Source organism: Micromys minutus (assembly GCF_963924665.1).
Source record: "Micromys minutus genome assembly, chromosome: 8".
NCBI classification, from domain to species: domain Eukaryota; kingdom Metazoa; phylum Chordata; class Mammalia; order Rodentia; family Muridae; genus Micromys; species Micromys minutus.
In genome coordinates this window covers 72,603,011-72,630,311 of record NC_137977.1, presented here as the reverse complement: position 1 = coordinate 72,630,311, position 27,301 = coordinate 72,603,011, and the positions used below count along the sequence as shown (strand labels likewise).

The window sequence follows — 27,301 nt, the reverse complement described above, 5'->3', positions numbered from 1 at the left end:
TGGTAATGAACCTATAGCTAAGTTAGATCATCAAAACCTTTATGGTAATGTTACCTTCTTGCTAATGAGTGAATAATAAACTTTGTTCCTTGTGTGTAACCAGTAAACTTTTACCAAATGTTCTTGGCAACTCATGGACGAAAATGAGAGAAGCAGTATGAGGGTTGAACCAGTAGCATGTAAGTAGGACCAACACCATAGGAAGGAGCCAGGAACAACTTCATGTTCACAAAGAATTTCAAGAAAGCAAGAAAGCAATGTTGTCCTTAATCTTCTCTAGATTGTTTTGTACATAATGGAAGAAGGTTCTTTGAACATGTAAGTTAATTAGATTTGGGTTTCCAAATGCATCTCTGTTAAGAATATTTCCAGGTAATAAAGTTCAATCAATTTTTTTGTTTTGAACGTAGATCCTGGTGGTGAGAAAAGCATGGGTAAATTTTCATGCCATAGAAGTCATCACTAATGTAGCCAGGTCAAAGGACCAGCTTAGAATCTTAGTTTTGGTCTTCGAGAAAAAGTTGGATAGTTCACATAAATGTCCTCTTTTTCATCATCTGTATGCTGGATGGGAGAAGTGAGACTTCTGCAGTTGGTGGGTACCTACAAAATAAATAGCAGAACATTGAGTGGTTCACTAAATTTCAGCATTCAATGAAAGTATTCTATAAAGCCCTCCAAATATACTAATATAAGTCATATTTCCATTATAGATAATTTGGTAAAACATTAACGTTATTATACAAAACTTATTTCTAAAATGTATTTTAGAATTTATATTCTTAATCTACACAACTGGAATAAACAGTAAGTAAATTTAAGGCATATTATCAGGTTCATTCTTATGCTGATTACTTGTTCAAATAAGATGTCCTCTACCTACACAAAGTCTAGTATATTTTCCCAAAGGCTGTGGAGAATTCAGGCAGCTACCTAAAACCGATACAAGTAGAAGACCAGATTTACCCAAGAAGTAGATATCCTTCTCGAGCCTTCTTTTGTTTGTTTGTTTGTTTGTTTTTGTTTGTCTGTTTAAACTCTCAGTCACAAAAAAGGAATATATGTCTGGTGTTTTAAACTATCAGGTTTGTACACTGTGTTATGGAAACACATATAGTGCAAAGTTTGGTAATGTGTCTTGCTGACTATAATCATAACAGTGTAATTGTTACTGTTTTCCTCACAATCTTCCTGCCTCAGCTTTACAAGAATTAGGAAAACAGGCTTAAATTTTTCATACTGATATTTTTTTAAATCTTGGCTTCAAAAATTATTAAAAATAAGAGGATAACTTGATACTTGAATCACAAGCGATAGCATTGTAGGGCCATTAAAAGGAAAATAAGCAATAGGATACACAGCTAAAAGTAAAAGAGCTCTTACAGGAGACTTTTTAAACAAATGGGAGCAATGATAACCAACTTACCTTACTCTGTTTATCCCGGGGCTCTTTAAGCGGAGTTCTCACCTGTCTCCCTCTCTTCCTGGAATACAAATTCAGGACAACATTAACTATACTGGTTATCTGTACTGTTCAAATCCTTCCTGTGTCCCCAGCCATTTATGTACTTACTGAATAAGTAGTTGTGGCTACAAATAGTTGTTTCATGTATACATTTTCTATGGTGATGTTTGATTTTCAACTTGACAAGATGTAAAGTTATCATGGAAACATGGTTCTGAGTATAATTTTTGTTTTCAGAAATTTTTACCTGAAGAAAGAAGACTCGTGCTATATATGGCATCAGCATCCTACAGGCTGGTGTCAAAGGCTTACAAGAAGAAAATACACCAGGAATGACTTCCCTCTGCTTCCTGAATGGATACATTACCACATGACTTGTACTCTTGCGTCCATGATTTCTTTGTCATTGTTTACTGTACTTCTCAACTGCAAGTCAAAATAAATCTTTCTTCCTTACGGCTGCCTTCCAGGTGTTTTGTCACAGCAATGAAAAGAACAACACACTTATCTATTCTAAATGTGCTCATAGATGAAGACAGCTACATGGCTCTCCAGGAAGAATGCATTAGCAATTAATCACAGTGTTTTTACAAGACACAATATAGTGAACTAATATCAAAACATCCTTTATCTTTTGGACTTTTGGACTTCTTTAAAAGGCCATCACTGAAATGTACTGAATGACAATAATAATTAACTTAAGTTTCACTTACAATTGACAGGTCTTATTATAAATTACCTGTATTATTATTTTACTTAAAGTACATCAAAGTTCTAATAGATTAGATAACAGTGCTCAGAGGTGAATAGCATCTTGCCTGGCATTTCATGGGTTAGTAATGGTGTTGAAATTAAAGACCTCCCATCTAAAACCAAGGCGTCTCTACTCTGAGTCACTAGTAAAAATAAACCATCCAGAGCCATACTGCACAGCACACTCATCTAAGAAAACCAAAGTTCTGGGTGAAATATCAAAAGAATAAATATAAGAGAAACAAAAAAAGATACTACAATTGAATAGTAGAAAAATAACTATAGCCAAGAAAATTGAAAACTGTTAGGTTTGTCTCTCTTTATCTCCCTAGGAGACAAGACTCGAACTGAACGACAGCAAAAACTAGATTAAATACAAGAAGTATTTCCTCCCATGAGTGTTTTGTTCTCCCTTCTAAGGACTAAGGCATCTACATTTTGGCCTTCCTTCTTTTTGAGCTTCATAAAATCCGTGAAGTGTTTGTCTATTTGGAGCTTTCTGGGGCAAGTATCTATCAGTGAGTGCATACCATGCGTGTTCTTTTGTGTCTGGGTTACTTCACTCGGGATGATAGCTTTGAGTTCCATCCATTTGCCTAAGAATTTCATAAAGTCGTTGTTTCTAATAGCTGAGTAGTATTCCATTGTGTAAATGTACCACATTTCTGTATATATTTCTCTGTTGAAGGTCATCTGGGTTCTTTCCAGCTTCTGGCTATTATAAATAAGGTTGCTATGAACATGGTGGAGCACGTGTCCTTGTTATATGTTAGATTGTCTTTTGGCTATGTGCCCAGGAGTGGAATAGCTGGGTCTTCAGATAGTACTATGTCCAGTTTTCTGAGGAACTGCCAGACTGATTTCCAGAGTGGTTGTAACAGTTTGCTTTTTATTCATTCAAGAAATTTTGTGATAAAATTGTTATCCCTATTTCCTTTGAATATTATAAAACCAAGGCATGGATCAATGCTATACTTTTGGCCAGTTGTTCAGTTGTCATTCTTAATAAATTATTGTGTGTGTGTATGTGTGTATGCCTCTGTATGTATATATCTATATGTGTCTATACATGTGTCTCTGTGTGTTTGTATGTGTGTGCCTGTATATGTGTGTGTCTATACCTGTCTGTGTGTTTGTGTGACTACATATGTATCTGTGTTTCTTTGTGTGTATTTATGTGCCTATCTGTGTGTTTACCTATAATTATATAACACTAGAGCATACAAGGTAGTGAATAATAGAGAACTTGGCCTAGATATCATACCTTTCTCTATGTTACTTGTGCTATGCTATGTGCTAGGCAAGTGATCAGTATCTCTCATGATGCTGATCCTCTTATCTTTACAATATAGTTAGTTGGACAATTGTTCTCATTTGTCTAATTGTAAGGTACTTCCTAATAGGAGACATTTTCAGTGCTAAAAAGAGGAGAGTTTCCACAAGACATTGTATTTGCTTAAAATGTCATTTGCACATTTATACCACACACACAAATAAGCAACATTTTTCTCACTAAATATTAAATTTCACCTAACAGTTGTCCATATCAAGAATAAATGTTAGCTCCTTTCATTCTGAGCAGCACTCTGTACATCGCCTGTCCCTGTTCACTCACTGTTGCCATTCTTCTCATCTCTACATGGGAACAGCACATACCCAACACAAAGGAATTGCTTCCAAAAGCGTCAGAATCACAGGTGACTAGGTGTCAAGAGTAAAGTCTGAATTTACTTTGGCTTTTGTCCCAGTCAGCATATCTGAAGCTGAAGAATTATTCTAAATGGTAAGACACAGGGCTCTGGGTCATCACTATAAACCTTGGGTCAGTTTTCAAAGCATTTCCATTTGAAGTAACAACCGAACAGCCCAGTGGCAAGGCAGTAAGAGCGAGTGCCCTTGCTTTTGTACTTTTCACCTATGATTATGCAGTCAAGCTTGCTAATCTTTTTATAACACTTAACCAAGGAAAGGCATGTACCCTCTGGTTCCGTTTAGTAGTTCAGGTAAAATCAATGAATTTCAAGAAGCAAAACCTATCATGTCCAACATTTGTGTCCCTCAGAACGTCCCTTCTGATACTCACTGTTTCAGCTCCTCTGCCTGTCCCGTGTTCTCCTATGATATAGAATTTTTTGTAATACTAACACTTGAGGGTCTTTTCCTAACTTGGTATTTTCCGCTCAGGAAAAAAAAAAACTTAAGGCCACCATGATGGGAGAAAAGGTTAGACTTCCCTGTGTCTCAATGTACTTGTGCAGACACCTATTGAATATGCACTATTTAGACATATTATGCAATCAAACACTAAAGATGAAGACCACACACAAAACCATCCCATATACAGAAAAGCTTAACAACCACAAAAAGAATTGGCATACAAAGAAAAGAACAAGGGATGGCAGTCGAAGAGGACAAGATTATTCCAGATAATGACATCATGTCTATTTGAAGAAACATCAAGACAGGACAGACCTCTCGCATAAGGAAAGGGGACAAGTGTCTTGCATGCTGAATGAAGCAAAAGGACTGAGGTCAAATTAGGGAAACTGTATTTTGGAAGCAAAATCCTTCTCTTTTCAGAAGAGAGTTGAATATGTCAAAAAATTAATAGTTCCAGTTTAAACAAAAGTAATCAGGATTAGGGGGAGTAGTTACATGCAAAATAAAAATGAAGATTATTCTTAGTTCAGGAAGCAAGGCACCTGGTTGGCTTAATGAGTTGTAAGATTATCCTGGTGTTTTTGGGAAAATAATGCCAGTGTCAATCAGGACAATGAAATCACCAATCCTATTTCAAAAGAAGAAATAGGTAAAATCGGCAGGTTAGAGGGAGAAAGTGGGTCTGAAAGCAAAAAAGGGGAGTAAAAATGTTATTAACATCCAGTGACAGTAAAAGAGTTAGAGGTCATGTATGGAGACAGGACATATAAATCTGCTTGAGAAGCATAATAATAAGCTTTGGGTGTGTGTGTGTGTGTGTGTGTGGTATGTGTGTGTGGAGTTAATATTATCAGCAAGGGAAGAATGAAATTTTATTTATTCATTTGTCAAAAAAATATTATATGCCTGTTTCGTCCCGTATTTTGGTAGCAAAATCCTTCTTTTTTTGAGAAGAGAGATGAATACATTTAAAAAATGAATAGTTCCAGTTTAAACAAATGTATTCAGGTTTGGTGGGAGTAGTAACATGGAAAATATAAATGAAGATTATTCTGAGTTCTAGAAGCAAGTCACCTTTGATGCAAAATGTAAATATTCAAATACTGGCCTCTTCCTTCCTTGAGCACTTGACACTCCAGTTAGAACATAGAATAAAAAGTTATCTAATAAACTTAAAGTTAAGAAGTATGAGATATACTAGGCAAAAGGGCCTGAACCCCTCCCCCTCTTTTTCTCTCTTTCTCTCTCTCTCTCTCTCTCTCTCTCTCTCTCTCTCTCTCGCCACACCTTTAAGCCCTAAGTTTTTTTGTATTTTTTAACAACTTTATTTTACAAAACAAAGATAAATGTACAGATTTTAAGCATTGTTTGCATAAAATTATACAATACATTTTTGTCAGTACTTTTTTTCAGATTTTAAAATAATTTTTATATAAAACTGTATGAATATATTTTTAGTAAGTACTTGATTTTTTTAAAGGTTTGATAGTATGCATTGAAAACTTAATAGTTACAATGAGCATAAAGTACATGTAAAACAAAATGTAACATGGAAATAGTCAAAGTTTTCTTGTTGTATAGAGATTTTTTTGTTTTGTTTTGTTTTGTTTTCTTTATTTCTTGGACTTTATACAGTCTGTGAGTTGTTTCTGGGGGAGTGCGAGCCTCTGGGGTTAGCATCCCATTATCAGTGACTGCAAATTATGTCTGTTCTTTTGGGACTGGGTTATCTCACGCAGAATGATATTCTCTAGATGTAGCCATTTTCTTAAGAATTTGGTCAAGTCATTGTTTCTGGTGGCTGAGTAGTATTCCATTGTGTAAATGTACCACAATTTTTGTATCCATTCATCTTCTGAAAAACATCTGGGTTCTTTCCAGCTTCTGGCTATTATAAATAGAGGTGCTATGAACATTGTGGTGCATATATCTTTGTTGGGTACTAAGGTGTTTCTAAGGTATATGCCCAATAGTGGAATAGCTGGGTCTTCATGTAGTATTATGTCCAATTTACTAAGGTATAGCCAGACTTATTTCCAGAGTGGTTGTATTAGTTTGCAACCCCACCAACAGTAAAGAAGGGTTCCTCTTTCTCCGAAACATCGCCAGCATCTGTTGTCATCTGAGTTTTGGATCTTGGCCAATCTGACAGGTGTGAGGTGGAATCTCAGGGTTGTTTTGATTTGCATTTCCCTGATGGCTAAGGATGTCTAGCACTTCCTCAGATATTTCTCAGCCATTCAAGATTCCTCAACTGAGAACGTTTTGTTTAGCTCTGTACCCAATTTTTTAATAGGGTTATTTGATTCTCTGGTGTCTAGCTTGTTGAGTTCTTTGTATACCTTAGATATTAGGCCTCTATCTGATGTGGAGTTGGTAAAGATCTTTTCCCATTCTGTTGGCTGCGGATTTGTTTTATTGGCAATGTCCTTAGCCTTATAGAAACTTTGCAATCTCATTAAGTCCCATTTGTTAATCTTTGATGTTAGAGCTTGAGCCATTGGTGTTTTATTCAAAAAATTTTCTCCTGTGCCTATATGTTCTAAATTTTCCCTACTTTCTCATCTAATAGTTTCAGTGTATCTGGTTTAATGTGGAGATATTTGATCCACTTACACTTGAGCTTTGTACAAAGAGATAAGAAAGGGTCTATTTTCATTCTTTTGCATGTTAAGTGCCAGTGGTACCAACACCATTTATTGAATAGGCTGTCCTTTTTCCAATGAATGTTTGCGGCTCCTTTGTCAAAAATCACATGATCATATATGTGAGGGCTTATTTCTGGATCTTCTATTCTATTCCATTGATCCACATGCCTATTTCTGTACCAGTACCATGCAGTTTTCAGCACAATTGCCTTGTAATATAGCTTGAGGTCAGGGATAGTGATTTCCGCAGATGTTTTCTTGTTGTTGAGGAAGGATTTCACTATTCTAGGTCTTTTGTTGTTCCATATGAAATTGCACATTGATCTTTCCAATTCCATGAAGAACTGTGTTGGAATTTTGATGGGGATTTTGTTGAATCTGTAGATTGCTTTTGGTAGGATGGCCATTTTTAAAATGTTGATTCTTCTAATCCATGAGCATGGGAGATCTTTCCATTTTCTGAGATCCTCCTCAATTTCGTTCTTTAGAGGTTTGAAGTTCTTGTCGTACAGGTCCTTCACTTGCTTAGTTAGAGTCACACCAAGATATTTCATAGCTTTTGTGACAATTGTGAAGGGTACCTTTTCCCTAATTTCTTTCTCCACATGTTTGTCCATTGAGTAGAGGAAGGCTACTGATTTGTTTGAGTTGATTTTGTATCCGGCCACTTTGCTGAACTTGTTTATCAGCTGTAGGAGTTCTCTGGTAAAGTTTTTGGGGTCACTTAAGTACACTATCATGTCATCTGCAAAGAGTGATGTTTTTATCTCTTCCTTTCCGATTTGTATCCCCTTGATCTCCTTTTGCTGTCTAATTGCTCCAGCCAGGACTTCCAGTACTATGTTGAATAGGTAAAGGGAGAGTGGGCAGCCTTGTCGAGTCCCTGATTTTAGTGGGATTGCTTCAAGTTTCCCACCTTTAAGTTTGATGTTGGCTGTTGGTTTGCTGTATATTGCTTTTATTATGTTTAAGCATGGACCTTGGATTCCTGTTCTTTCCAGGACTTTTAACATGAAGGGGTGTTGAATTTTGTCAAATGCTTTCTCTGCATCTAGTGAGATGACCATGTGAATTTGTTCTTTGAGTTTGTTTATATGGTGGATTACATTGACGGATGTCCTTATGTTAAACCATCCCTGGGAAGCCTACTTGGTCATGATGAATGATGTTTTGATGTGTTCTTGGATTCGGTTTGCAAGGATTTGGTTGAGTATTTTTGCATCAATGTTCATAAGTGAGATTGGTCTGAAGTTCTCTTTCCTTGTAGGGTCTTTGTGTAGTTTATGTACGAGGGTTATTGTAGCCTCAAAAAATGAGTTGGGTAGCATTCCATCTGATTCTATCTTGTGGAATATTTTGGAGAGTATTGGTATTATATCCGCAATAAATGTCTGATAAAATTCTGCACTGAACTCATCTGGACCTGGGCTTTTTAGGTTGGGAGGCTTTTGATGACTTCTTCTATTTCTTTAGGTGTTATAGGGTTATTTAGATGGTTTATTTGGTCCTGGTTTAACTTTGGGATCTTGTATCTGTCTAGGAATTCGTCCATTTCCTCCAGATTTTCCAATTTTGTGGAGTATAAGTTTTTGTAGTAGGATCTGATGATTTCTTGAATTTCCTCAGTTTGAGTTGTTATGTCTCAACTTTCCTTTCTGATTTTGTTAATTTGTATACTCTCTCTTTGCCCTCTAGTTAGTCTGGCTAGGGGTTTATCAATCTTGTTGATTTTCTCAAAGAACCAACTCTTGGTTTCTTTGATTTTTTCAATGGTTCTTTTTGTTTCCTTTTGGTCTATTTCTGCCCTAATTTGATTATTTCTTGCTGTCTACTCTTCTTGGGTATATCTGCTTCCTTTTGTTCTAGGGCTTTTAGCTGTGCTGTCAGGTTGCTGATGTAAGCTCTCTCCAGTTTCTTTATGGAAGCACTTAGGGCTATGAGTTTTCCTCTCAGTACTGCTTTCATTGCATCCCATATGTTTGGGTATTTTGTGTTTTCATTTTCGTTGAATTCTAGAAAGTCCGTAATTTCTTTCTTTATTTCTTCTTTGACCCTACTATCATTTAACAGAGCGTTGTTTAGTTTCCATGTGTACTTAGGCTTTTTGTTGTCTTTGTTGTTGTTAAGACCAGCCGTAGACCATGGTGATCTGAGGGGATGCATGGGAGTATTTCAATCTTCTTATATAGATTGAGGCTTGTTTTGTGTCTGATTATTTGGTCAATTTTCGAGAAGGTGCCACGGGGTGCTGAGAAGAAGGTGTATTCTTTTACTTTAGGATGATATGTTCTGTAGATATCTATTAATTCCAGTTTGTTCAAAATCTCTGCTAGTTTTGCAGTGTCCTTGTTCAATTTCTGTTTCCATGATATATCCATTGGTGAGAGTGGGGTATTAAAGTCTCCCACTATTATTGTTTGGGGTGAAATGTATTTTTGGAGCTTTAGTATGGTTTCTTTTATGAATGTGGGTGCTTTTTAATTGGAGCATATATGTTAACAATTGAGAGTTCCTCCTGACAGATTTCCCCGGTAATGAGTAAAAAGTGTCCTTCCTTATCTTTTTTGATAACTTTTGGTTGGAAATTTACTTTATTCGATATTAGAATAGCCACTCCAGCTTGCTTCTTGGAGCTGTTTGCTTGGAAGTTTTTTTCCCACCCATTTACTCTGAGATAGTGTCTGTCTCTGTCTCTGAGATGAGTTTCCTGTATGCAACAAAAGGTTGGATTTTGTTTATGTATCCAGTCTGATAGTCTATGTCTCTTTATTGGGGAGTTGAGTCTATTTATGTTAATAGATATCAAGGAATAGTTGTTTCTGTTTCCTGCCATTATTGCTTTTTTGGGTTGAGTTTTGTCCGTGTTTTTTTCTTCTTTTAGTTTTCTTGTTTAGGAGTTTTCTTGTTTTTACTAGGCTGTATTTTCCCTCATTGTATTGGGTTTTCCACCTATAATTCGTTGTAGTGCTGGGTTTGTGGTCAGATATTGTGTAAATTTTGATTTGTCTTGAAATATCTTCTTCTTTCCATCTATGGTGATTGATAGTTTTGCTGGGTATAGCAGCTCGGGCTGGCAATTGTGTTCTCCTCGGGTGTGCATGATGTCTGTCCAGGCTCTTCTAGCTTTCATAGTCTCTGTTGAGAAATAGGGTGTGATTCTGATTGGCCTGCCTTTAGATGTTACCTGACCTTCTTCCCTTACTGCTTTTAGTATTCTATCTTTGCTTTGGGCACTTGGTGTTTTGATTATTATGTGTCGGGAGGTATTTCTTTTCTGGTCCAACCTATTTGGAGTTCTGAAGGCTTCTTTTATGCTCGTGGTCATCTCATTCTTGAGGGTAGGGAAGTGTTCTTCTATGATTTTGTTGAAGATATTTACTGTGCCTCTTAGTTGATACTCTTCTCCCTCTTCTATTCCTATTATCCTTAGGTTCGGTCTTCTCATTGTGTCCTGGATTTCCTGGACATTTTGGGTTAGGAGCATTTTGTTTTTTGCATCTTCTCTGGCTGTTTTGTCTATGTTTGCAATGTTGTCTTGTGCCCCCGAGATTCTCTCTTCCATCTCTTGTAATCTATTGTAAATGCTTGCTTCTGTGACTCCTGATTTTTTTTTTTTTTTTTTTTTTTTTTTTTTTTGGTGTTCTGCCTCTAGGGTTATCTCTTTTAGTGTTTTCTTTATTGTGTCAATTTTCATTTTAATTTCCCTCTTCCATTCCTTTATTTCTTTGGTTCTGTTTTCCTCTAGTTCTTTGAGTTCTTTGAGTGTTTTTCTTGTTTCCTCTTTAAAAGCTTCTGAATCTTTTTGCTTTTCCTCCCGTTCTTGTTTAAGTATCTCTATCAGCATCTTGAGGTATGATTTCAGGTCTGTGTCTTCTTTTTCTGGAGTGTTTGGAATTCCGATGTTTGCTGTTATGGGATAGCTGGGTTCTGGTGTTGCCAGGTTGTCTTGGTTTCCTTGGGATATCCTTTTTCGCTTTCCTCTTGCCATTTTGTTTTCAGTGATATGTTCTCTCCTTTCCCTTGTATCTGGTCTGTGTCCCTGGATCTCCACTGGTCCAGGTGGCAGATGGGCCCAGCCCTGTTCTATGCCTCAGGGTCGCCGGGTGGGAACAGAGGTTTCAAAGTTCTGTTCCTGGTCCCCGGATCAGGAAGGTCGGAGGGTGTGCCCCACGTGCGCACTCTGCAGAGATCTCTCTGCTCCCCGGCTGGCCAGATCTCCCACTCACCAGTCTCTCAACCTTAGGAGCTGGCAGTTTGCGTGCAAGCCCTAAGTTTTATTTAACATCTCTGTATGTCTTATTTCAGAGAATATCAAACTGTCACAGACTGTGTTGTTATCTTGGTAATGCATAAGCTTCCTTGCTTCTTTTTTGTTGCATTGCAATATTTTTTTAATTAGATGAATAAATAAACATTAATCCTCCTCTCCTTTTTCCTCCTTCTCTGTTGCCCTCACCAGCCTCTACCCCAACCCCCACCATAATGCACACTCATAAAAGCTTCTCAACTGACACCTATTCCCATGGAAGAGGCAGAATGGAAGATGCATGTAGAGCAAAGAAATTTGCGTGAATGTAAGGGCATATGGCCAACTCTTCAGTAAATGATTCTGGATTTGGTCTATAATAACACTCCCCTTGCTTCCCATCCTTTTTGTTTGTTTCTCTGTCCCTATTTTAAAAGCAGCAATTACCTATGTTCATAACTGTCCACTCATATGTGAAACCTGAGTTGCTTAATAAGTTGTTGGGTTATTCATAGAAAGCCTTAAATACCATAACTATTCAAGATAAATAAGACTCAGGAAAAGTTGCTTTACTTACCTGTTATACAAAATGATAATGAAGATAATTAGGATGACAAATACCAATGAAGCTAACCCTCCAACAATGGGAAGAATAAAATGTTTATTGGTTCCACCTAGAAGAAAAAAAGTTATAGTATGAATTAGGAATTTGATTAATTCCCACCAAAGAAAGATGGAGAAATGAAGAAAAGATCCATTAACCATGGCAGAATAATAATCAAACTCAAAGAATCTGAGAATAATAGGATATATTAAGGGAACAGTATTTTTCCTTGAAAGCCTCTTTAATTCCTATGACTGTCACAGATTTTTATTGCTTCCTTGATTAAATTGGGTTCAAAAATAAGAATAAGAATATTGGGCTGAAGGTATGGTTCAGTAGTTACTTCTCTTGCAGAAGTCCCCAGCATCCATACACCAGCTCACAATTGCCTGTAGCAGCAACTCCTGAGAATCTGACACCAATGACTTCCAAAGGCACTTCTGTTCACACCCCCATACTATACAGATAAAAGTAATAAAAATAAATCTTTAAAAACAATAATGTTAGTAGCATTTGCCATACAATCACAAGGACCTGACTTCTATCCACATGAAAAGTCTACTGTGGAATAACACTCTATATTCCACTTCAGAAAATAAGCAGATCCTTGGGCTGAATTGGCAAGTACCAAGCCAAGGAGAAGCTCAATCTCCATAAGCAAGATGAACAGCTCCTGAGGAGTAGCACTTAAGGCACTTTCAGAGGTGGAAGTTTGCAATGTTTATTGAATTTCAGTGGTTGCATTTAAAAGAGAAAATGTGCAGAACTCCATTTTAAAGTAGACTCAGAATTGTTAAGGGTTAAGATCACAGTTTTGTTGCATTCAAATACATGACTTTAGGCTTTTCATCATAAGTCTTAATTATTAAACTGTAGCTTCAAATGCTACAGTCTGAACCAGGCTTCCATGATCAACTTTTTCCAAGATGTCTGACCACTAGAGTCAGGTCCACCTCTTCAGTATCTAAATGCAAAGAATCTCACAGTGTGCTGGGTAATTGGTTAAAAAGAGGGAAACCGATAAACTCATGTTTTGTACGTGATTTGATGGAACTTACAGGTTTAAAGGTCAGCATGAAACAAGCATTTTCCCTCCAGAAATGCTTGTAGAGAAATGAAGCTTCTGTCATGCATGGAACAGCACAGCCTAGAGCTACTGCTCTTCTACCTGCCTGTCCTGAGTTCTTTATGTATCTGCTAAGGGAATGGCCAGACTACTGCAAGCATTCACCTTCCTAAAATCTGTGAGAATAGAAAAAACAGAAAGCACACAGGATGCTTTGAGAAGCTAATCAATAGTTCATAGCATTCATTTTTCCCCTTAGGTTCTGCTAATAGATTGTGGTTGAATAATGCCAGTCCTCAAGTTCTTCTCTTAAAGAAAGAATTACTGTCTGCTCTCAGTGGTCCCTATTCTGATGTATCATATGTATCCTAATGCTGTATTGATTCATAGGAGGACAAAACTGTCTTGAACTATGAAGCCATTATTTTTCCCTCCTATCACAAAGAATAAGTGCAGTTAAAACAATTTAAATCAAGTCAGTAAAATTTATAAGAATAATTTTCTCTAGGCCTGCAATCCTCCGGGGTAGGTTTCTGTCAATGCCAAGTGTTTATGACTGAGTTATAAAGTTTTGAGGAAGACTCATGATAGAAATGCCACTAGGTCTTTTCCTGCAGAGCAAGGCAAGATGCAGAGCCATCAGCACTGCCCGCTATATATCCTCATTAGAGATATTAGTTGGAGATAAACATACCAAATAATGTAAAACCTAGATAATGAGCCAAGTACAATAGGTCATGTTTTTGATCCCAGCATTCAGGAGTTAGAAGTAGCATTATCAAGAGTTTATTTGCAGCCTGGGCTACATAGCAAACTCCTGGGATACAAGAGGCAATTTTAGAAGCCAACAACTAACAAACATAACGTGCTAGACCAGAACATGTGAGGAAGAGTCATATATACAGTAAGTGTCAGATAAATGTATCTTGTCATGGTTCATTAAAAAGATAAGCTCAAATGTTAGACCTTATTCTGTGGATAGATGGAATATACATACAGTGAGTTTGAACGAAGCAGATATATGGGCTCATAGATTCAGCAATATCAAGACAATCAACTTTCACCTATTGGCATGAGGCAGAAAAATATGTAATCTCAAATTAAACCAGCCATCTAAAAGCATATTGTCTTAGAATAATGTCCTATAACTAGCAACTGTTACTGGCTCCTGTAACTAGAGTCACTTTTCTAGAGAAGAGTAAAGATAGTCTTGATGTTTATGTATAAGATCAATCTAGATCACTGGAAAATGATAAGCCAAAATTGGTAAAACTTTCATTAAATGAATACTGGTATTTTAACATCACTCCAGGTTTCCAGACATTACTTGTCTGCATAAATTAGTTTTGTAATCTTTACTTCATAAACATTTTCCCCTGTCACATGAAGAAAATCCCAGGAAATTAGTAACTTCCTGAGACTTAAAGTGAGCCATGGCACCAACCTCTAATCTAGTGGCTGTATATTTGAATACTTGGTCTCCAAACAGAGAAAGAATATGGGAAGGATTAAATAGTGTGGCTTTGTTGGAGGTGGTATGTCCAAAGAATGGGATTTGAAGTTACAATAGCCCATACCATTCCCAGTTAGAGCTCTCTCTGTGTGTCTCTCTGTCTCTCTCTGTCTCTGTCTCTCTCTGTCTCTGTCTGTCTCTCTGTCTCTGTCTCTGTCTCTCTCTGTCTCTCTCTCTGTCTTTCTCTGTCTCTGTCTGTCTCTCTGTCTCTGTCTCTGTCTCTGTCTCTCTCTCTCTCTCTCTCTCTCTCTCTCTCTCTCTCTCTCTCTCTCTCTCTCTCCCTCTCCCTCTCCCTCTCCCTCTCTCTCTCTTTCTTTCTCTAATGATTTTTTTATCAACAAATAAGCTCACACCTATTGCTCCAGTGCCATGCTAATTTGTTAACCCATTGTTTTCACATGTAAAGAATCTGGGAAAAAACAAATTTATTGATTCTATAACGGAATAGTAGAACACTAGAAATAAAAACAAACAGAGGTTGGAGTTGACTCTATACCACTCCTGGACACACATCCAAAAGACACACCAACATATAATAAGGATACATGCTCCACAATGTTCATAGCAGTCTTATTTCTAATAGCCAGAAGCTGGAAAGATCCTAGATGTCCTTCAGTAGAGGAATGGATACAAAAATGTGGTACATATACACAATGGAGTACTACTGATCTATTAGAAACAATGATTGTACGATCCTGAATGAGGTAATACAGTCAAAAAAGAACACACATGGTATGGACTCACTGATAAACAGATAGTGGTCCTAAAAGCTCAAAATGACCAAGAAACAATTCACAGACCTAATGAAGCTAAAAGAGAAGAAAGACCAGAATGTGAATGCCTCAGTTCTTAGAAGGGAGAACAAAGCACTCAAGGGAGGAAGTACAGGGGAAAATAGAGGAACAGGGATTGAAGAAAAGATCATTTGGAGACTGCCTCACCTGGAGATCCAACCCATATGCAGTCACCAAATCCAAGCACTATTGCTGATACCAAGAAGTGCTTACTGGCAGGAGGCAGATATGGATGCCTCCTTAGAGGCTCTGCCAGAGTCATACAGATACAGTTGAGGATGCTTACAGTTAACAATCTGACTGAACATGGGGTCCCCACTGAAGGACATAGAGAAAGGACTGAAGGAGCTGAAAGCATTTGCAACCTCATGGGAAAAACAACATTATCAACCAAGCACACCCTCCAGAAATCCCAGGGACTAAAACACCAACCAATGAGCACACATGGAGAATCCATGGCTCCAGTTGCACATGTAGCAGAGGATAGCATTGTCTGGTATCAATGGGAGAAGAGGCCTTTGGTCCAGTGATGGTGCATTTTTCCAGTATAGGGGAATGCTATGGCACTGAGGTAGAGAGGATGGTTGGGAGAAGGAACGCCTTCATGGAAACAAGTGGAGGGGGAGGGGGTGGAAATGGAGGAAAGGGATTAACATTTGAAATGTAAATACAGAGACTATCCAATAAAAACATTTTTAAAAGACAGGGGCAAATGTTAATAATAATTTAGGATGATGACTTGGCTTAGCTAAATCTACTCTGAGTCAAGCACCCAAAATTTGGGAATCTGTGACATTTCATGAATAAAAGTGAATATTCTAATTGGACTCAGTGGGTTATATTTTTAATAAATAGATTACTTTAAGTTAAGAATGAACCTTGAAAGAAGAAACCAGGTGAAATGTGGGAAGGGGGAGTTAATATGCCAAAATACCCTGTGTGAGTATAGGACATCCCATTCAAAGGCACACCTCAGTGAACTAAAGACCCCTCTCTGACTGTGCCCCATCCCTTATATATTCTACCACTGATACCATTAGGAAACCAAATTTTGGAGATTTTCAAGATCTACATTAAACAGTGCCACTAAATAAGGAGAACATAAAAATATTCTGTTCGTGTTTTATTTGTCAATATAAGAAATGGGACACAAGTTCTGGGTTAAATATCTAACACATAAATTTTCTTTATCTATTTTAAGCAAATCTTTGAAAAAAATCACTTTGTGCTTTTAAAGTGTAAAGCAAACATAATTATAAAGAACAATGTTAGTGTATAAAACCTGAAGATTTATATTCTAGACACAGGCATGTCCAGATTTTTGGCATTGTGACATGATGTTGTCATCTATAAAGTTCACAGTCAAGAATTATGGAACTGGGTTAGAAAAAAATTGCAAGTAAACCTCATAATTTTTAAGTGGTGTATGACTTTCGATTAGGATGAACTCACAGACATTTTGGCTGTAGGTGACAGTTCAAAATACATGTTAGAATTTTATTGCCTATCCAATTCTTCATACTTTAAAAATCCAATGATTAGATTTTGAAAATGATGCCTCTTATTTTTGAAGTCAGTGGCAGAAAACAGTAATCAACAGCAAATCACAGTGAATTGTTTTCATAAAGCTATTTGAGATTTGGCATATATGCCTGTGTTAAGTACAGATATAAAACTGCCTAGACAGTGACATATTTATTAACTTTTTTCATGTAGCAGGTCAGTAATTGTTTTTTCTCTCCTTCACACTCACACAGATAAGAATGAAGAGTTCTTGGTAATTTTTCAAATAAAACATGAAAACTGATGACATTAATATCAAAACAATTATACATTGTGAACCTGTATTTTTCCATACCTGTAAACCTGTCTTTTATGCTGTCCAGAATTGTACATGACTCTTGATTATCTTTAATGTATAGCCACTGCAAGTACCCCAACATTTGCTTCTTATTACCATCTGTTTTCTTCTTTTAGCATTTGTTTTTTCTTGCATGCATGCATAAAATTATCATTGGCTTTTTCTTCATTTTGCTCACTTTCAATATGTCTAAAGCTATTATTAAGCCCTGTGATCCCAAATGAAAGCATTGATATTTCACATTTATACTTGTGTATGAGAAAATCGGTTTCTATTAGTTAATAAAATAAAATGTCAGTGCCATTCTGAAATATTATAGTACCATGGCCACTTTTGAATTCCAACAGAAAGGAAGTGTGCTAAATGCATTCTGGACATAAATCATAAAGAGGTCAGTAGACTACTAAATATTTATTTTTCATTTTACAGATGTAGAAAAAGAAAAATATATTGCTCTATTGGGTAAATCAATACCTATCGAGGATTCTGGGGTCACGTCAGTGTAAATTATAACTTTAGGGTGCAAATAGGGCTTTGAAGATTTATCTTTGAAAGTGATAGACTCATTCTTGTTCTTTATGTCTGATCTTTTAGATAAATATCCCTCTAAAAAGCCGTTATACTGCCTTTGAATATTTGTCAAAAGACAAGTCAGTATGTTTGAAATACTTCACATAAAATATTCACCTGAGTAATTAAATTGGAATATCCAAAGCTGGAATTTCTGTTTAGAATCAAATACTGCCAATCCTCACCAAATGAGAGATGGGGTCACCATCCCACCGTCAAAAACTCTGACTCATAACTGTTCCCGTTCCAAAGAATTGCAGAGAAAAAAATGGAGAAGAACCTGAAGAAAAGAAGGTCCAGTGATAAACCCAAAGTGGGGTACAGCTCAAGGGGAGGCCCCAAAGCCTGACACTATTACTGAGAATATGGAGAGCTTACAAAAAGTGAGCCCATGATGACTGCCTTCTGAAAAACCAAACAAGCAGCAAAAAGAATCAGATGCAGATATTTGAGAAGGGGGGCAACCCTGTAGGAGGACCAACAGTCTCAATTAACCTGGACCCTTGAGATCTCTCAGTCACTGGAACACCAACCAGGCAGCATACACCAGCTGATTTGAGGCCCTCAATATATATACAACAGAGGACTTCTGGGTCTGGGTTCAGTCAGAGAAGATACACTAAACTCTCAAGAGACTAGAAGCCCCAGGGAGTGGAGAGGTCTGGTGGGATGGGGGGTGAATGTGAGTGTAGGTGGGGGATGGGGGTGTGGGGACATCCTTATGGAGACTGGGTGCAGAGAGGAGGGGATGGGATGGAGAACAGTCAGAGGTTGGGCCTGGAAGGGATAAAATCTGGAGTGTAAAAACAAAAATTAAATAAAATTTTTGAAAATGAATGTATATGACCTAAAAACAAATAAGAAAAGAAGAAAGAAATACTGTCAATCCTATACCAAGTACTCACTAGTAAAAATGGTAACTGGTTATCTGCCTTCAGAAAGACTTTGCCAATTAATCTATACCATGTGCTATTAACAATTCCTAGATAGAACCTTTTAGGATAAAATTTGTATGTAGGACCAAATCAATAAAAATGGTTAATTTAGGGTCAATGATTAGGAGTTTTGCTTTGTCTTTTCTTTTTTTTTTTTTTTTTTTTTTTTTTTTTTGGTTTTTGTTTTTTCCATCAATGGGGCAATGTATAGATTTTAAGGGGCACAACTAAGTACTCAGATTTGAATTTGAATTTTGCCTATCTGAATTCCAAGGAAAAAGAAAGGTTTTTTTGGCCTTTGGTTTTTGTTTTTGGTCTTGTTTTTTGGTTTTTCTTTAATTGGATATTCTCTGTATTTACATTTGAGATGTTATCCCCTTTCTCCCAATCCCATCCTCTCCCCCTCCCTTTGATTCCTGAAGGCACTCTCTCTCCCAACCACCCTCTCTCACCTCAGCACCTTGGGATTCCCCTACACTGGGAAAAAGAGCCTACACTGAACCAAAGGCCTCTCCTCCTATTGATGCCAGAGAATGCCATCCTCTGCTGCATATGCACCTGGAGCCATGGGTCTCTCCTGTGACCTCATTGGTTGATGTTTTAGCCCCTAGGAGCTGTGGTGCATTTGGTTAGTTGATAATTTTGTATTTCCCATTGGGGTTGCAGACCCTTGAGTTCCTTCAGTTCAGTCTGGCGGTTCCTCAGAAAATTTGACATAGCGCTACCTGCGAACCCAGCTCTACCACTCTTGGGCATATACCCCAAAGAAACTCCATTTAACAAGGACCCATGCTCCACCATGGTTTTTTTGTTTGTTTGTTTGTTTGTTTTGTTTTGTTTTTAATAACAACTGAAGGCTACAACGTAACTCAGGGAGTAAATGTGTTTGTCATCAAACTTGATAACCTAAGTTTCAATCCCAGAAAACACATGGTAAAGGGATAGTTGTTTCCCACTGGTCATTCTTTAGCTCTCATATGCGCGCGCGCGCGCATACACACACACACACACACACACACACACACACACACACACACACACACAAACTTAGTCACGTACACACATTCTCATATTTACACAATCACACACAGAGTAAATAAATAAATGTTTTTTAAAAATATTTTTAAAAATTTGAGAACTCACTCTGGGAGCAAAGACTTACCAAATAGCAATTCCTAAGATCAACTGCTTTTTTTTTTCATATTTTCAAATTTCTGTTGCATGTGGTATTAGCAAGACATTATTATTCAATCCAATATTAAAGTATAAAGTGTACAAAATAAATGCAAATAAAATGTTCTCTTATCTTACTTTGTACATTGGAGAAAATGTATACCTGTCTACATGGGACATTGAAAAGAAAGTATCTAAATACCTGTGAATTATCTCACTGAACGGAAAACAATACTTTGATGTGGGCAGAGGTAACTGTAAGAAGAAGCTATAGCATAATAATAGGCAGTGACTGAGTATTACTCAACTCACTTGTGATGTTGGTTACTGTGTGCTACAACTGGCTACCCAGCTATTAATCAGAATCCTTAAAATTAAATTAAACTGAGATGGAAATTGTATCTTATTTGCTTTAGGAAAAATGATCTTAACTTGTGAGCAAAATCAGCAGGACATGAGAATTCCAGTCTAGTAGTTTCTAGTATATAAAAGAAATATCATGTTTGTAAATTTCCTTTGCTGAGGCTTGAGAAACAGTTTCTTGGAAACAGACAGGTCTGTGCAGACAATGTTAGAACATCTAGTCAAAAACTACAGAAGTGAGAAGTAAGATTGTAAATGATCAAAATTCTAACATACAATTATTAATTATCTAGAACTGTTTTAAAATACAAATTAATTTATTGAAGAGAAGCTGAACTCTAGAAACTAAAAACAAATAAATAAATAAAAGTATCTATCCTTCTTTGGAGCTGGGAAGTCAAGCAACTTGTTTGTCTTACAAGCATGAGTGCCAAGGTACTGAGATGGGAGAGGGTAGTTGGAAGAGGGAGCACCTTCATGGAGGCAATGGGAGGGGGAGTGAGATTGAGATGGGGGTAAGGAGATAACATTTGAAATGTAAATACAGAGAATATCCAATAAAAGACAAGGAAATAGATCTTTCTGGCAGTGCACACATCAACCAAAGTTCATGAAAATTTCTTCTGCAAATGTTGCACTTGATTTTCAGAATTTTTATTACTTTGATTGGCAGTCTCTAAACCTCAAATGTGAGCTGAAACATATGGGTAGTGTCTTGAAATAAGGAATGGAGAAAATGTAAAACTGAGATGGACATTATGAATGCTAAGATGGAAATACTAATATAGTAAATACTCAATAAGTGTTCCTGAGCATATCCTAAAAGAACACTTGGGTAACTCTCAACATAGATGTAAGAAAATCTAAATGAATGTAATAATTTTTCTAACTAAAAAGTATTTATTATAAATATAATATGAATACATCATAATTTTAAATATATTTTTCATATTTATACTATCCTAAAATATGTTTATTATATATATATTATAAAGTGAATACATCTAAAATACTCTTTAATTATTTTAATTTTTGCTAAAAATGAATATAAGTACTTATTACTAAAAATTGCATTTGCATCAAACATTTTTTTAAAAGCAACGGAATAGATAAATAAATCCATGTATTTAATAAACAAAGAAGCAAACAAATAAACATATGTATTTAAAAGTGTCACAAATTTTCAATGGTGTTGGTTTCTTTCTATTTCAATGAAAAGTACAACCAAAGATGACAAAGGTATTGGTTAGGAATCTGGGCCACACAAACAAACACAGTTATTATATCATTAAAGATTAATAATTATAAGTTATGAAAGTTTGAGATAGTCAACATGTATTAGGTTCGAAGACATGGAAGGAATGTGGCTAATGCACACAGAGCATAAAGTCAGAGAGAGATAACTAAGCTCTATGGGAATGATAGTAAATGGGGAAAGATGGTGGCCATGGAAAGGAGAAACTAGAATGTTCTGAGAACTCAAGCCAAGTGAGCCACAAACAGAAGTCGGGATTCTTTCTCTGCTGGCACCCCTATCTTCTTGTGGAGGTCACATCTGTGCTCATTTGGAACATGTGGCTCACCAATAATCGTAGAAGAAGATAGTTTCATGTTTTCTTCTAAATGAAACATATAAAGTAGGACTAAAGCTGATGCTTCTTCAACTCTCTGAATATATAAGGAATACTTAAAACTCTATGAGAAAAGCATTGCTATAATACCAAAATAAGCAAACCACAAAGGAAGACTATAAGCCATTGACTCTAATGAGGATGAAGATAGATGAATATTTTAGTAAAATACTAGTAAATTTAATTATGTAATTAATATAGCACATAAATAGAATTGTGTATCACAATCAAGAGGGATATAAAAATATTCCAATGCATGGAAATCAATCAATATACCACTATATATGTATATCTATATATGAACATATAAATATATATGAATATATAAATAGACACAGAAAAGGCATTTGGTAAAAGTTAACATCTTTTTATGCTTTACAAAACCCTTTCAGCATGTTAAGCATAGTAGGAATGTAAGAAAGGACAAATAAGAAAAGCTATAGTTTAAAATATTGATTTTTAACAATCATTATGCTTAATCTATACACACCAAAAAAAACTTTGACTACTTCCATGTTACATTTTGTTTTACATGTACTTTATGCTTATTGTAACTAGTATGATTTCAATGCTGTCTTAGTCAGGGTTTCTATTCCTGCACAAACATCATGACCAAGAAGCAAGTTGGGGAGAAGAGGATTTTATTCAGCTTACACTTCATATCGCTGTTCATCCACCACCAAAGGAAGTCAGGACTGGAACTCAAGCAGGTCAGGAAGCAGGAGCTGATGCAGAGGCCATGGAGAAACGTCACTTATGTCACTTACTGGCTTGCTTTCCATGGCTTGCTCCGCTTTCTTTCTTATAGAACCCAAGTCTACCAGCCTAGGGATGGCACTACCCACAATGGGCTTAGCCCTCCCTCCTTGATCACTAGTTGTAAAGCATTTGCCTTACAGCTGGATCTCATGGAGGCATTTCCTCAACTGAGGCTCCTTTCTATGCAATAACTCCAGCTTTTGTCATGTTGACACAAAACCAGCCAGTACAAATGCATACTATCAATCCTTTAAAAAAAATGAAGTACTGACAAAAATATATTCGTACAGTTTTATGCCAAAATGCTTTTAGAAATCTGTACATATATCTCTTTTTTAAAAATAAAGTTATAAAGATAAAAAAAGAAAAGCTATAGGTAACATCAGACTCACTAGTGAAGAACTAAAAACATTTCCTTTATGATCAAGAACAAAAACATGCCAATCTTCCCCAGGGAGGAGAGAAGTCTGGTAGGAAGGAGCACCCTCTTGGAAGCAATGGGGAGGATGGATGGGACGAGAAACTGTGGGGGGGGGGACTGGTAGGAAGGACAACTGAAATGTAAATAAATAAAATAATTTAAAAAGAAAAAAAAATATTTCACTGAATTCAAGCTAATTCTAGAAGCCCTCATCATAGCAGGTAGGTGTGATACACCCAAAGAGGAAATGATAAAACAAATATTTGCACATGACAATATCACACATATGCACAAACACACACACATATAAAACCTTAAAGATTTTGCTTAACCATACACACAAATACACCTCAACTGCTAAAATTAATAAATTAATAAATGATTTTTAAAGATGCAATGTGTAGAATAACACAGAGAGAATGTCCACATTTCTCTATGCAGAATGATACAAAAATTAAGTAAATAAGATAATTCATACACAAAATCAAATCAATACACAAAAGACCATGCACATTTTTTTCTTCACATCATGGTACAGGAATAAATTTTAAAAATAATCTCATTAATAAGAGAAAAAGAAGAAATGAAGACAGGGATAAATGTATGCAGTGGTGAAAGACATAAATACAGAAAAAGATGAACAACCTACTTCTCCTGGAATACTATTTCACCATCCTTGTTTGGGAGCCAGAAGTGGCTTTTCCTTGACTATGACAGAAAATCAGGAATTGATCAGAGTGGCATCTCATTTAACCTGCTTCATTCTGTACTAGCTCATGCATCAGACTGTCTGGACTAACTTAGTCATCTGATTATAATCTTCTACATTCATTCCCCTCACTACTGAATACAAATTCCACCATGCCCAACGTGACCTATCTACCCCTCATTCTTCAGGTCTATTGATCAATATTAACTCCTATAAAACTTCTTTTGATCAATAGGCTCATTAGGATTGGAACAGGACTGTTGCAAATCCATCAACCAGTAGCAAACAGTTCCTCTCTTGTCTCTGTACTTTCTGGTGAGCTAATTTAACTTATTTTATTCTCACTCTGTTTATGTTAACAGGTGCAGCTTAAATGATAATAATCTACATGTCATCTCTTGCTAATATTAAAAAAACTTCACAAAGTTTTGGTTATGTTTCTGTGGTTAATTAAATTCTGAAGGATATTAGATTTTATATATTCAAAAGTAACCATCGTTCTTGACTATAAGCGATCCTTTTATCCTGTCACTAACCTCTGGGGTTGAGGTTCAAAATCAGTGCTGTCAACCTGTAACTGTTTCCTAACACTCCCAAGAGTGCATATGCACAGCACAAAGCTTCATTTTTTGCAAAGAATTTGATAGCAAAAAAAACTTGTTTCTGCAACTTTCATTCTTTACCTAATATATATCAAGAAATAAACACATGCAGATATTTGCTGGTAGTTAGACAATTAGTTAAAAACACTTACGTGATCTTTAATTAACTATTATCTGAAGATAAATGTAAATAGACAGAAGTCATGAGAAAACTCATAAGGGTGTGTGTGTGTGTGTGTGTGTGTGTGTGTGTACATGTGCAAACTGGAGACCCCAAAAAAATCTCATTTGGATGCTGCATAGGAACTAAAAGAGGCTGTGTAGCAGTTTATAAAACGTGTGTCAAAATCACCTTTACCCTGACAGTTGAGATGAATTAAATCCTCCTCACATCTTCTACCTGTCTCCCTGCCTCAATCTCTGCATTGATTTTTTTTTTTTTTTTTACCAAATAGCCTCAGGACTTGAGATAATAAAATCACACCAGAGAAAACACAAATCATCCTCCTCGCTTGCTGTCTACAGCTTTAGATTTTATCTTTACTTACAATAGTTGAAAAAAAAAGAATTAAGTCAAACATACAACCAATGATTGTCATCTTCCATCAATTATAATATTTGCTAATGGATATAAAATCTAGTTGTTATTCTTTTAATCTGTCAATAGATGTCAAAGAAACTATTTTGCTACTGCTGAAGGCTTCTGGACACTAACAATACTTGCCATTACACTGTCAGTTCCAGCTGATAGCAGATTTTGACACTGTTTATAATTTATGTACATAGAAATTGTTTTGAAAAAAGTCATGTTGGGCATATGAAGGACATTTTCAGTAATTTACAAAAGTTAAACAACATCTGCTAAAACCCATTCTCTTTGCTTGCTCTTTGACCTGAGTGATTTATTATCATGTTCTCAGCATTTACTAGATAAGACCTTATTTCATACAAGTTTAAAAATGACTCTATAAGATAGTTCTATTTAGAATATTTTCTTAGCAAAAAAGTTAACATTTGCTTTTTACTCTCTTTTTTTTTTCTGTCCAGATCAAAAATAACTTCTGTAATGCACGAATATTTTAGGTAAGTATTTCCTGTCTGTGCCTACAGGAATAGTCAACATGTAAGACAAAGCATTCTGTTAATTTGTCTCCCTGACCCCAAAATATTCTAAAAAATTATTCTTCAATACTAAATTTTAAAGCCAGTGTGTATCTGCCCTGTTGTTATTGAGACAATCAGTAGAGCTGATTTGATCATAATCATGGATAACATGTGAAAGCCTGGGATACCACAATAACTATTGTCCTCTTTGCACAGGGGCAGGGGCTGCATGTTACCTAGAAGCTTCCCCTATTTACTTCAGTGCAGAAGGAAAGACCAGTCTGAAATAATGAGCAGAAATTGTGAGGGGCAGCTGCAGGCCTAAAAAATGAGCACTGCCAAGGTAAGTGAACTTACTGGAACTAAGGAAGAGGGTGACAAGTAAGGAGGGAGGGAGGGAAGGAGAGAGGCATGAAGAGAGGGATGGAGAGAGATATAAGCAGGGAGTAAGAAGAAGGGAAGGAAGAAGGCTAGTGGGTAGGAAGCCATGGAAGGTCTGAGAAAGTAAGGGAAGAGCAGGGAAGATCAAAGAATGGAGAAAGAGGAGAAAAATGAAAAGAGAAAACAGGTAAGAAGAAAAGAAAGATTGAGAGAGGATGGAAGGAGGAAGCAGAACAAAAAAGAGAGAGAAATGGGAGAGTACAAAGGAGAGAGAAAGGAAAGAAGGTCAGAGAGGAAGAAAAAAAGAGGAAAAGAGAAAGTAAGGGATACAAAAGAGAGGAACAGTAAATTTAAGTAAAGGTTCTATCACTGGTTAAAAAAAAAAAAAAAAAAAAAAAAAAAAAAAAAAACACACAATGCTTTGCTCCTAGTTAGTGAAAGAGTTGCCCAGAGACAGAACCAGGAAAGCCTAGGATATTGCCCTCCACCCTCAGTGGCAGGACATCTCTACATACTTTACTCTTCACATTTGTGTTTTCGCTTCTATAGACAGAGAAGTATCTGTTATTGCTCTCATCCATGAGTAGCTGCAGCCCTTGGTTACCCTGATGTTTACACAATTTAAACTTCATTATTACAAAGGAGACAAATTATGGATACAAAAGGATTGCAGCCTCATAGAAGAGCATTGCTGTAGGCCATGGAGGTTATCTTTATAAACCTCAAGGTCCTCTGTCCTCAGGTCCTGAAGGATACAAGGCTTCCATCTGGCAACCCACTAATGCCACACTGTCAAATATCTATGAAGCTGTCCTCTCAAGACTTAGAAACCATTGTTGCAGTCTTCTATTAGTGCTGGGGACACACAGGAAATGCAACATCGAGCATCTCTTTCAAATCTGTAGATAATTTGGAGTGAGAAATTAGATAATAAAGATATAGGCTGGTAATATCCTCTGTCTTTGTGTATGCATGTATACACATGTATGTTCACAAGTTTGTATGTACACATGTATGCATTTTAGTTCATAAATGTTTCAGGTAAAAAAATCAAAATCATGAAATATTTGGCTTGGGAAATGGCCTCAGTGGATAAAGCACTTGCCACACAAGTGTGAGGATTTCCATCACCCATTAAAATGCAGGGTATAATAAGGTTACCCCAGCAAGGGTTAAAGCAGAGACAGATAGATCCCAGGGAAGACCACACTCACAGTCCAGCCAAAACTATGTGAGTTCAGCTAGAGACCCTGTTTTAAACAAAACGGTTGAGAGCAATAGCAGAACCTTCCAGATTTCAATTGTTCACATACTCATGTGTATACATGGGTGAACAAACATGTATGTGGGCACAAACACACACACACACACACTCTCTCTCTCTCTCTCTCTCTCTCTCTCTCTCTCACACACACACACACACACACACACACACACATTAAATAAAAATAAAATTAAATATTTCCACTAATAAATCTATGGTGGTTGATTAAATAATTAAATAAATACCAAGTCCTAAAATTTTATAGTAATGTTCAACATA

General features: G+C 36.4%; 1 protein-coding gene across 1 annotated transcript in view; it reads right to left on the bottom strand.

Moving 5' to 3' along the window:
• Nucleotides 1-489: 489 nt before the first annotated feature.
• Nucleotides 490-27,301, bottom strand: part of CD226 (CD226 molecule) — a gene marked incomplete at both ends in the record, with an annotated part of 66,248 nt that continues 39,436 nt past the window's right edge. Inside the window, 3 exons of the mRNA XM_080920128.1 lie at nucleotides 490-603; nucleotides 1,427-1,484; nucleotides 11,850-11,946. Of these exons, the coding sequence (XP_080776254.1) occupies nucleotides 490-603; nucleotides 1,427-1,484; nucleotides 11,850-11,946 (269 nt within the window). The remainder of the gene's footprint in view (nucleotides 604-1,426; nucleotides 1,485-11,849; nucleotides 11,947-27,301) is intronic.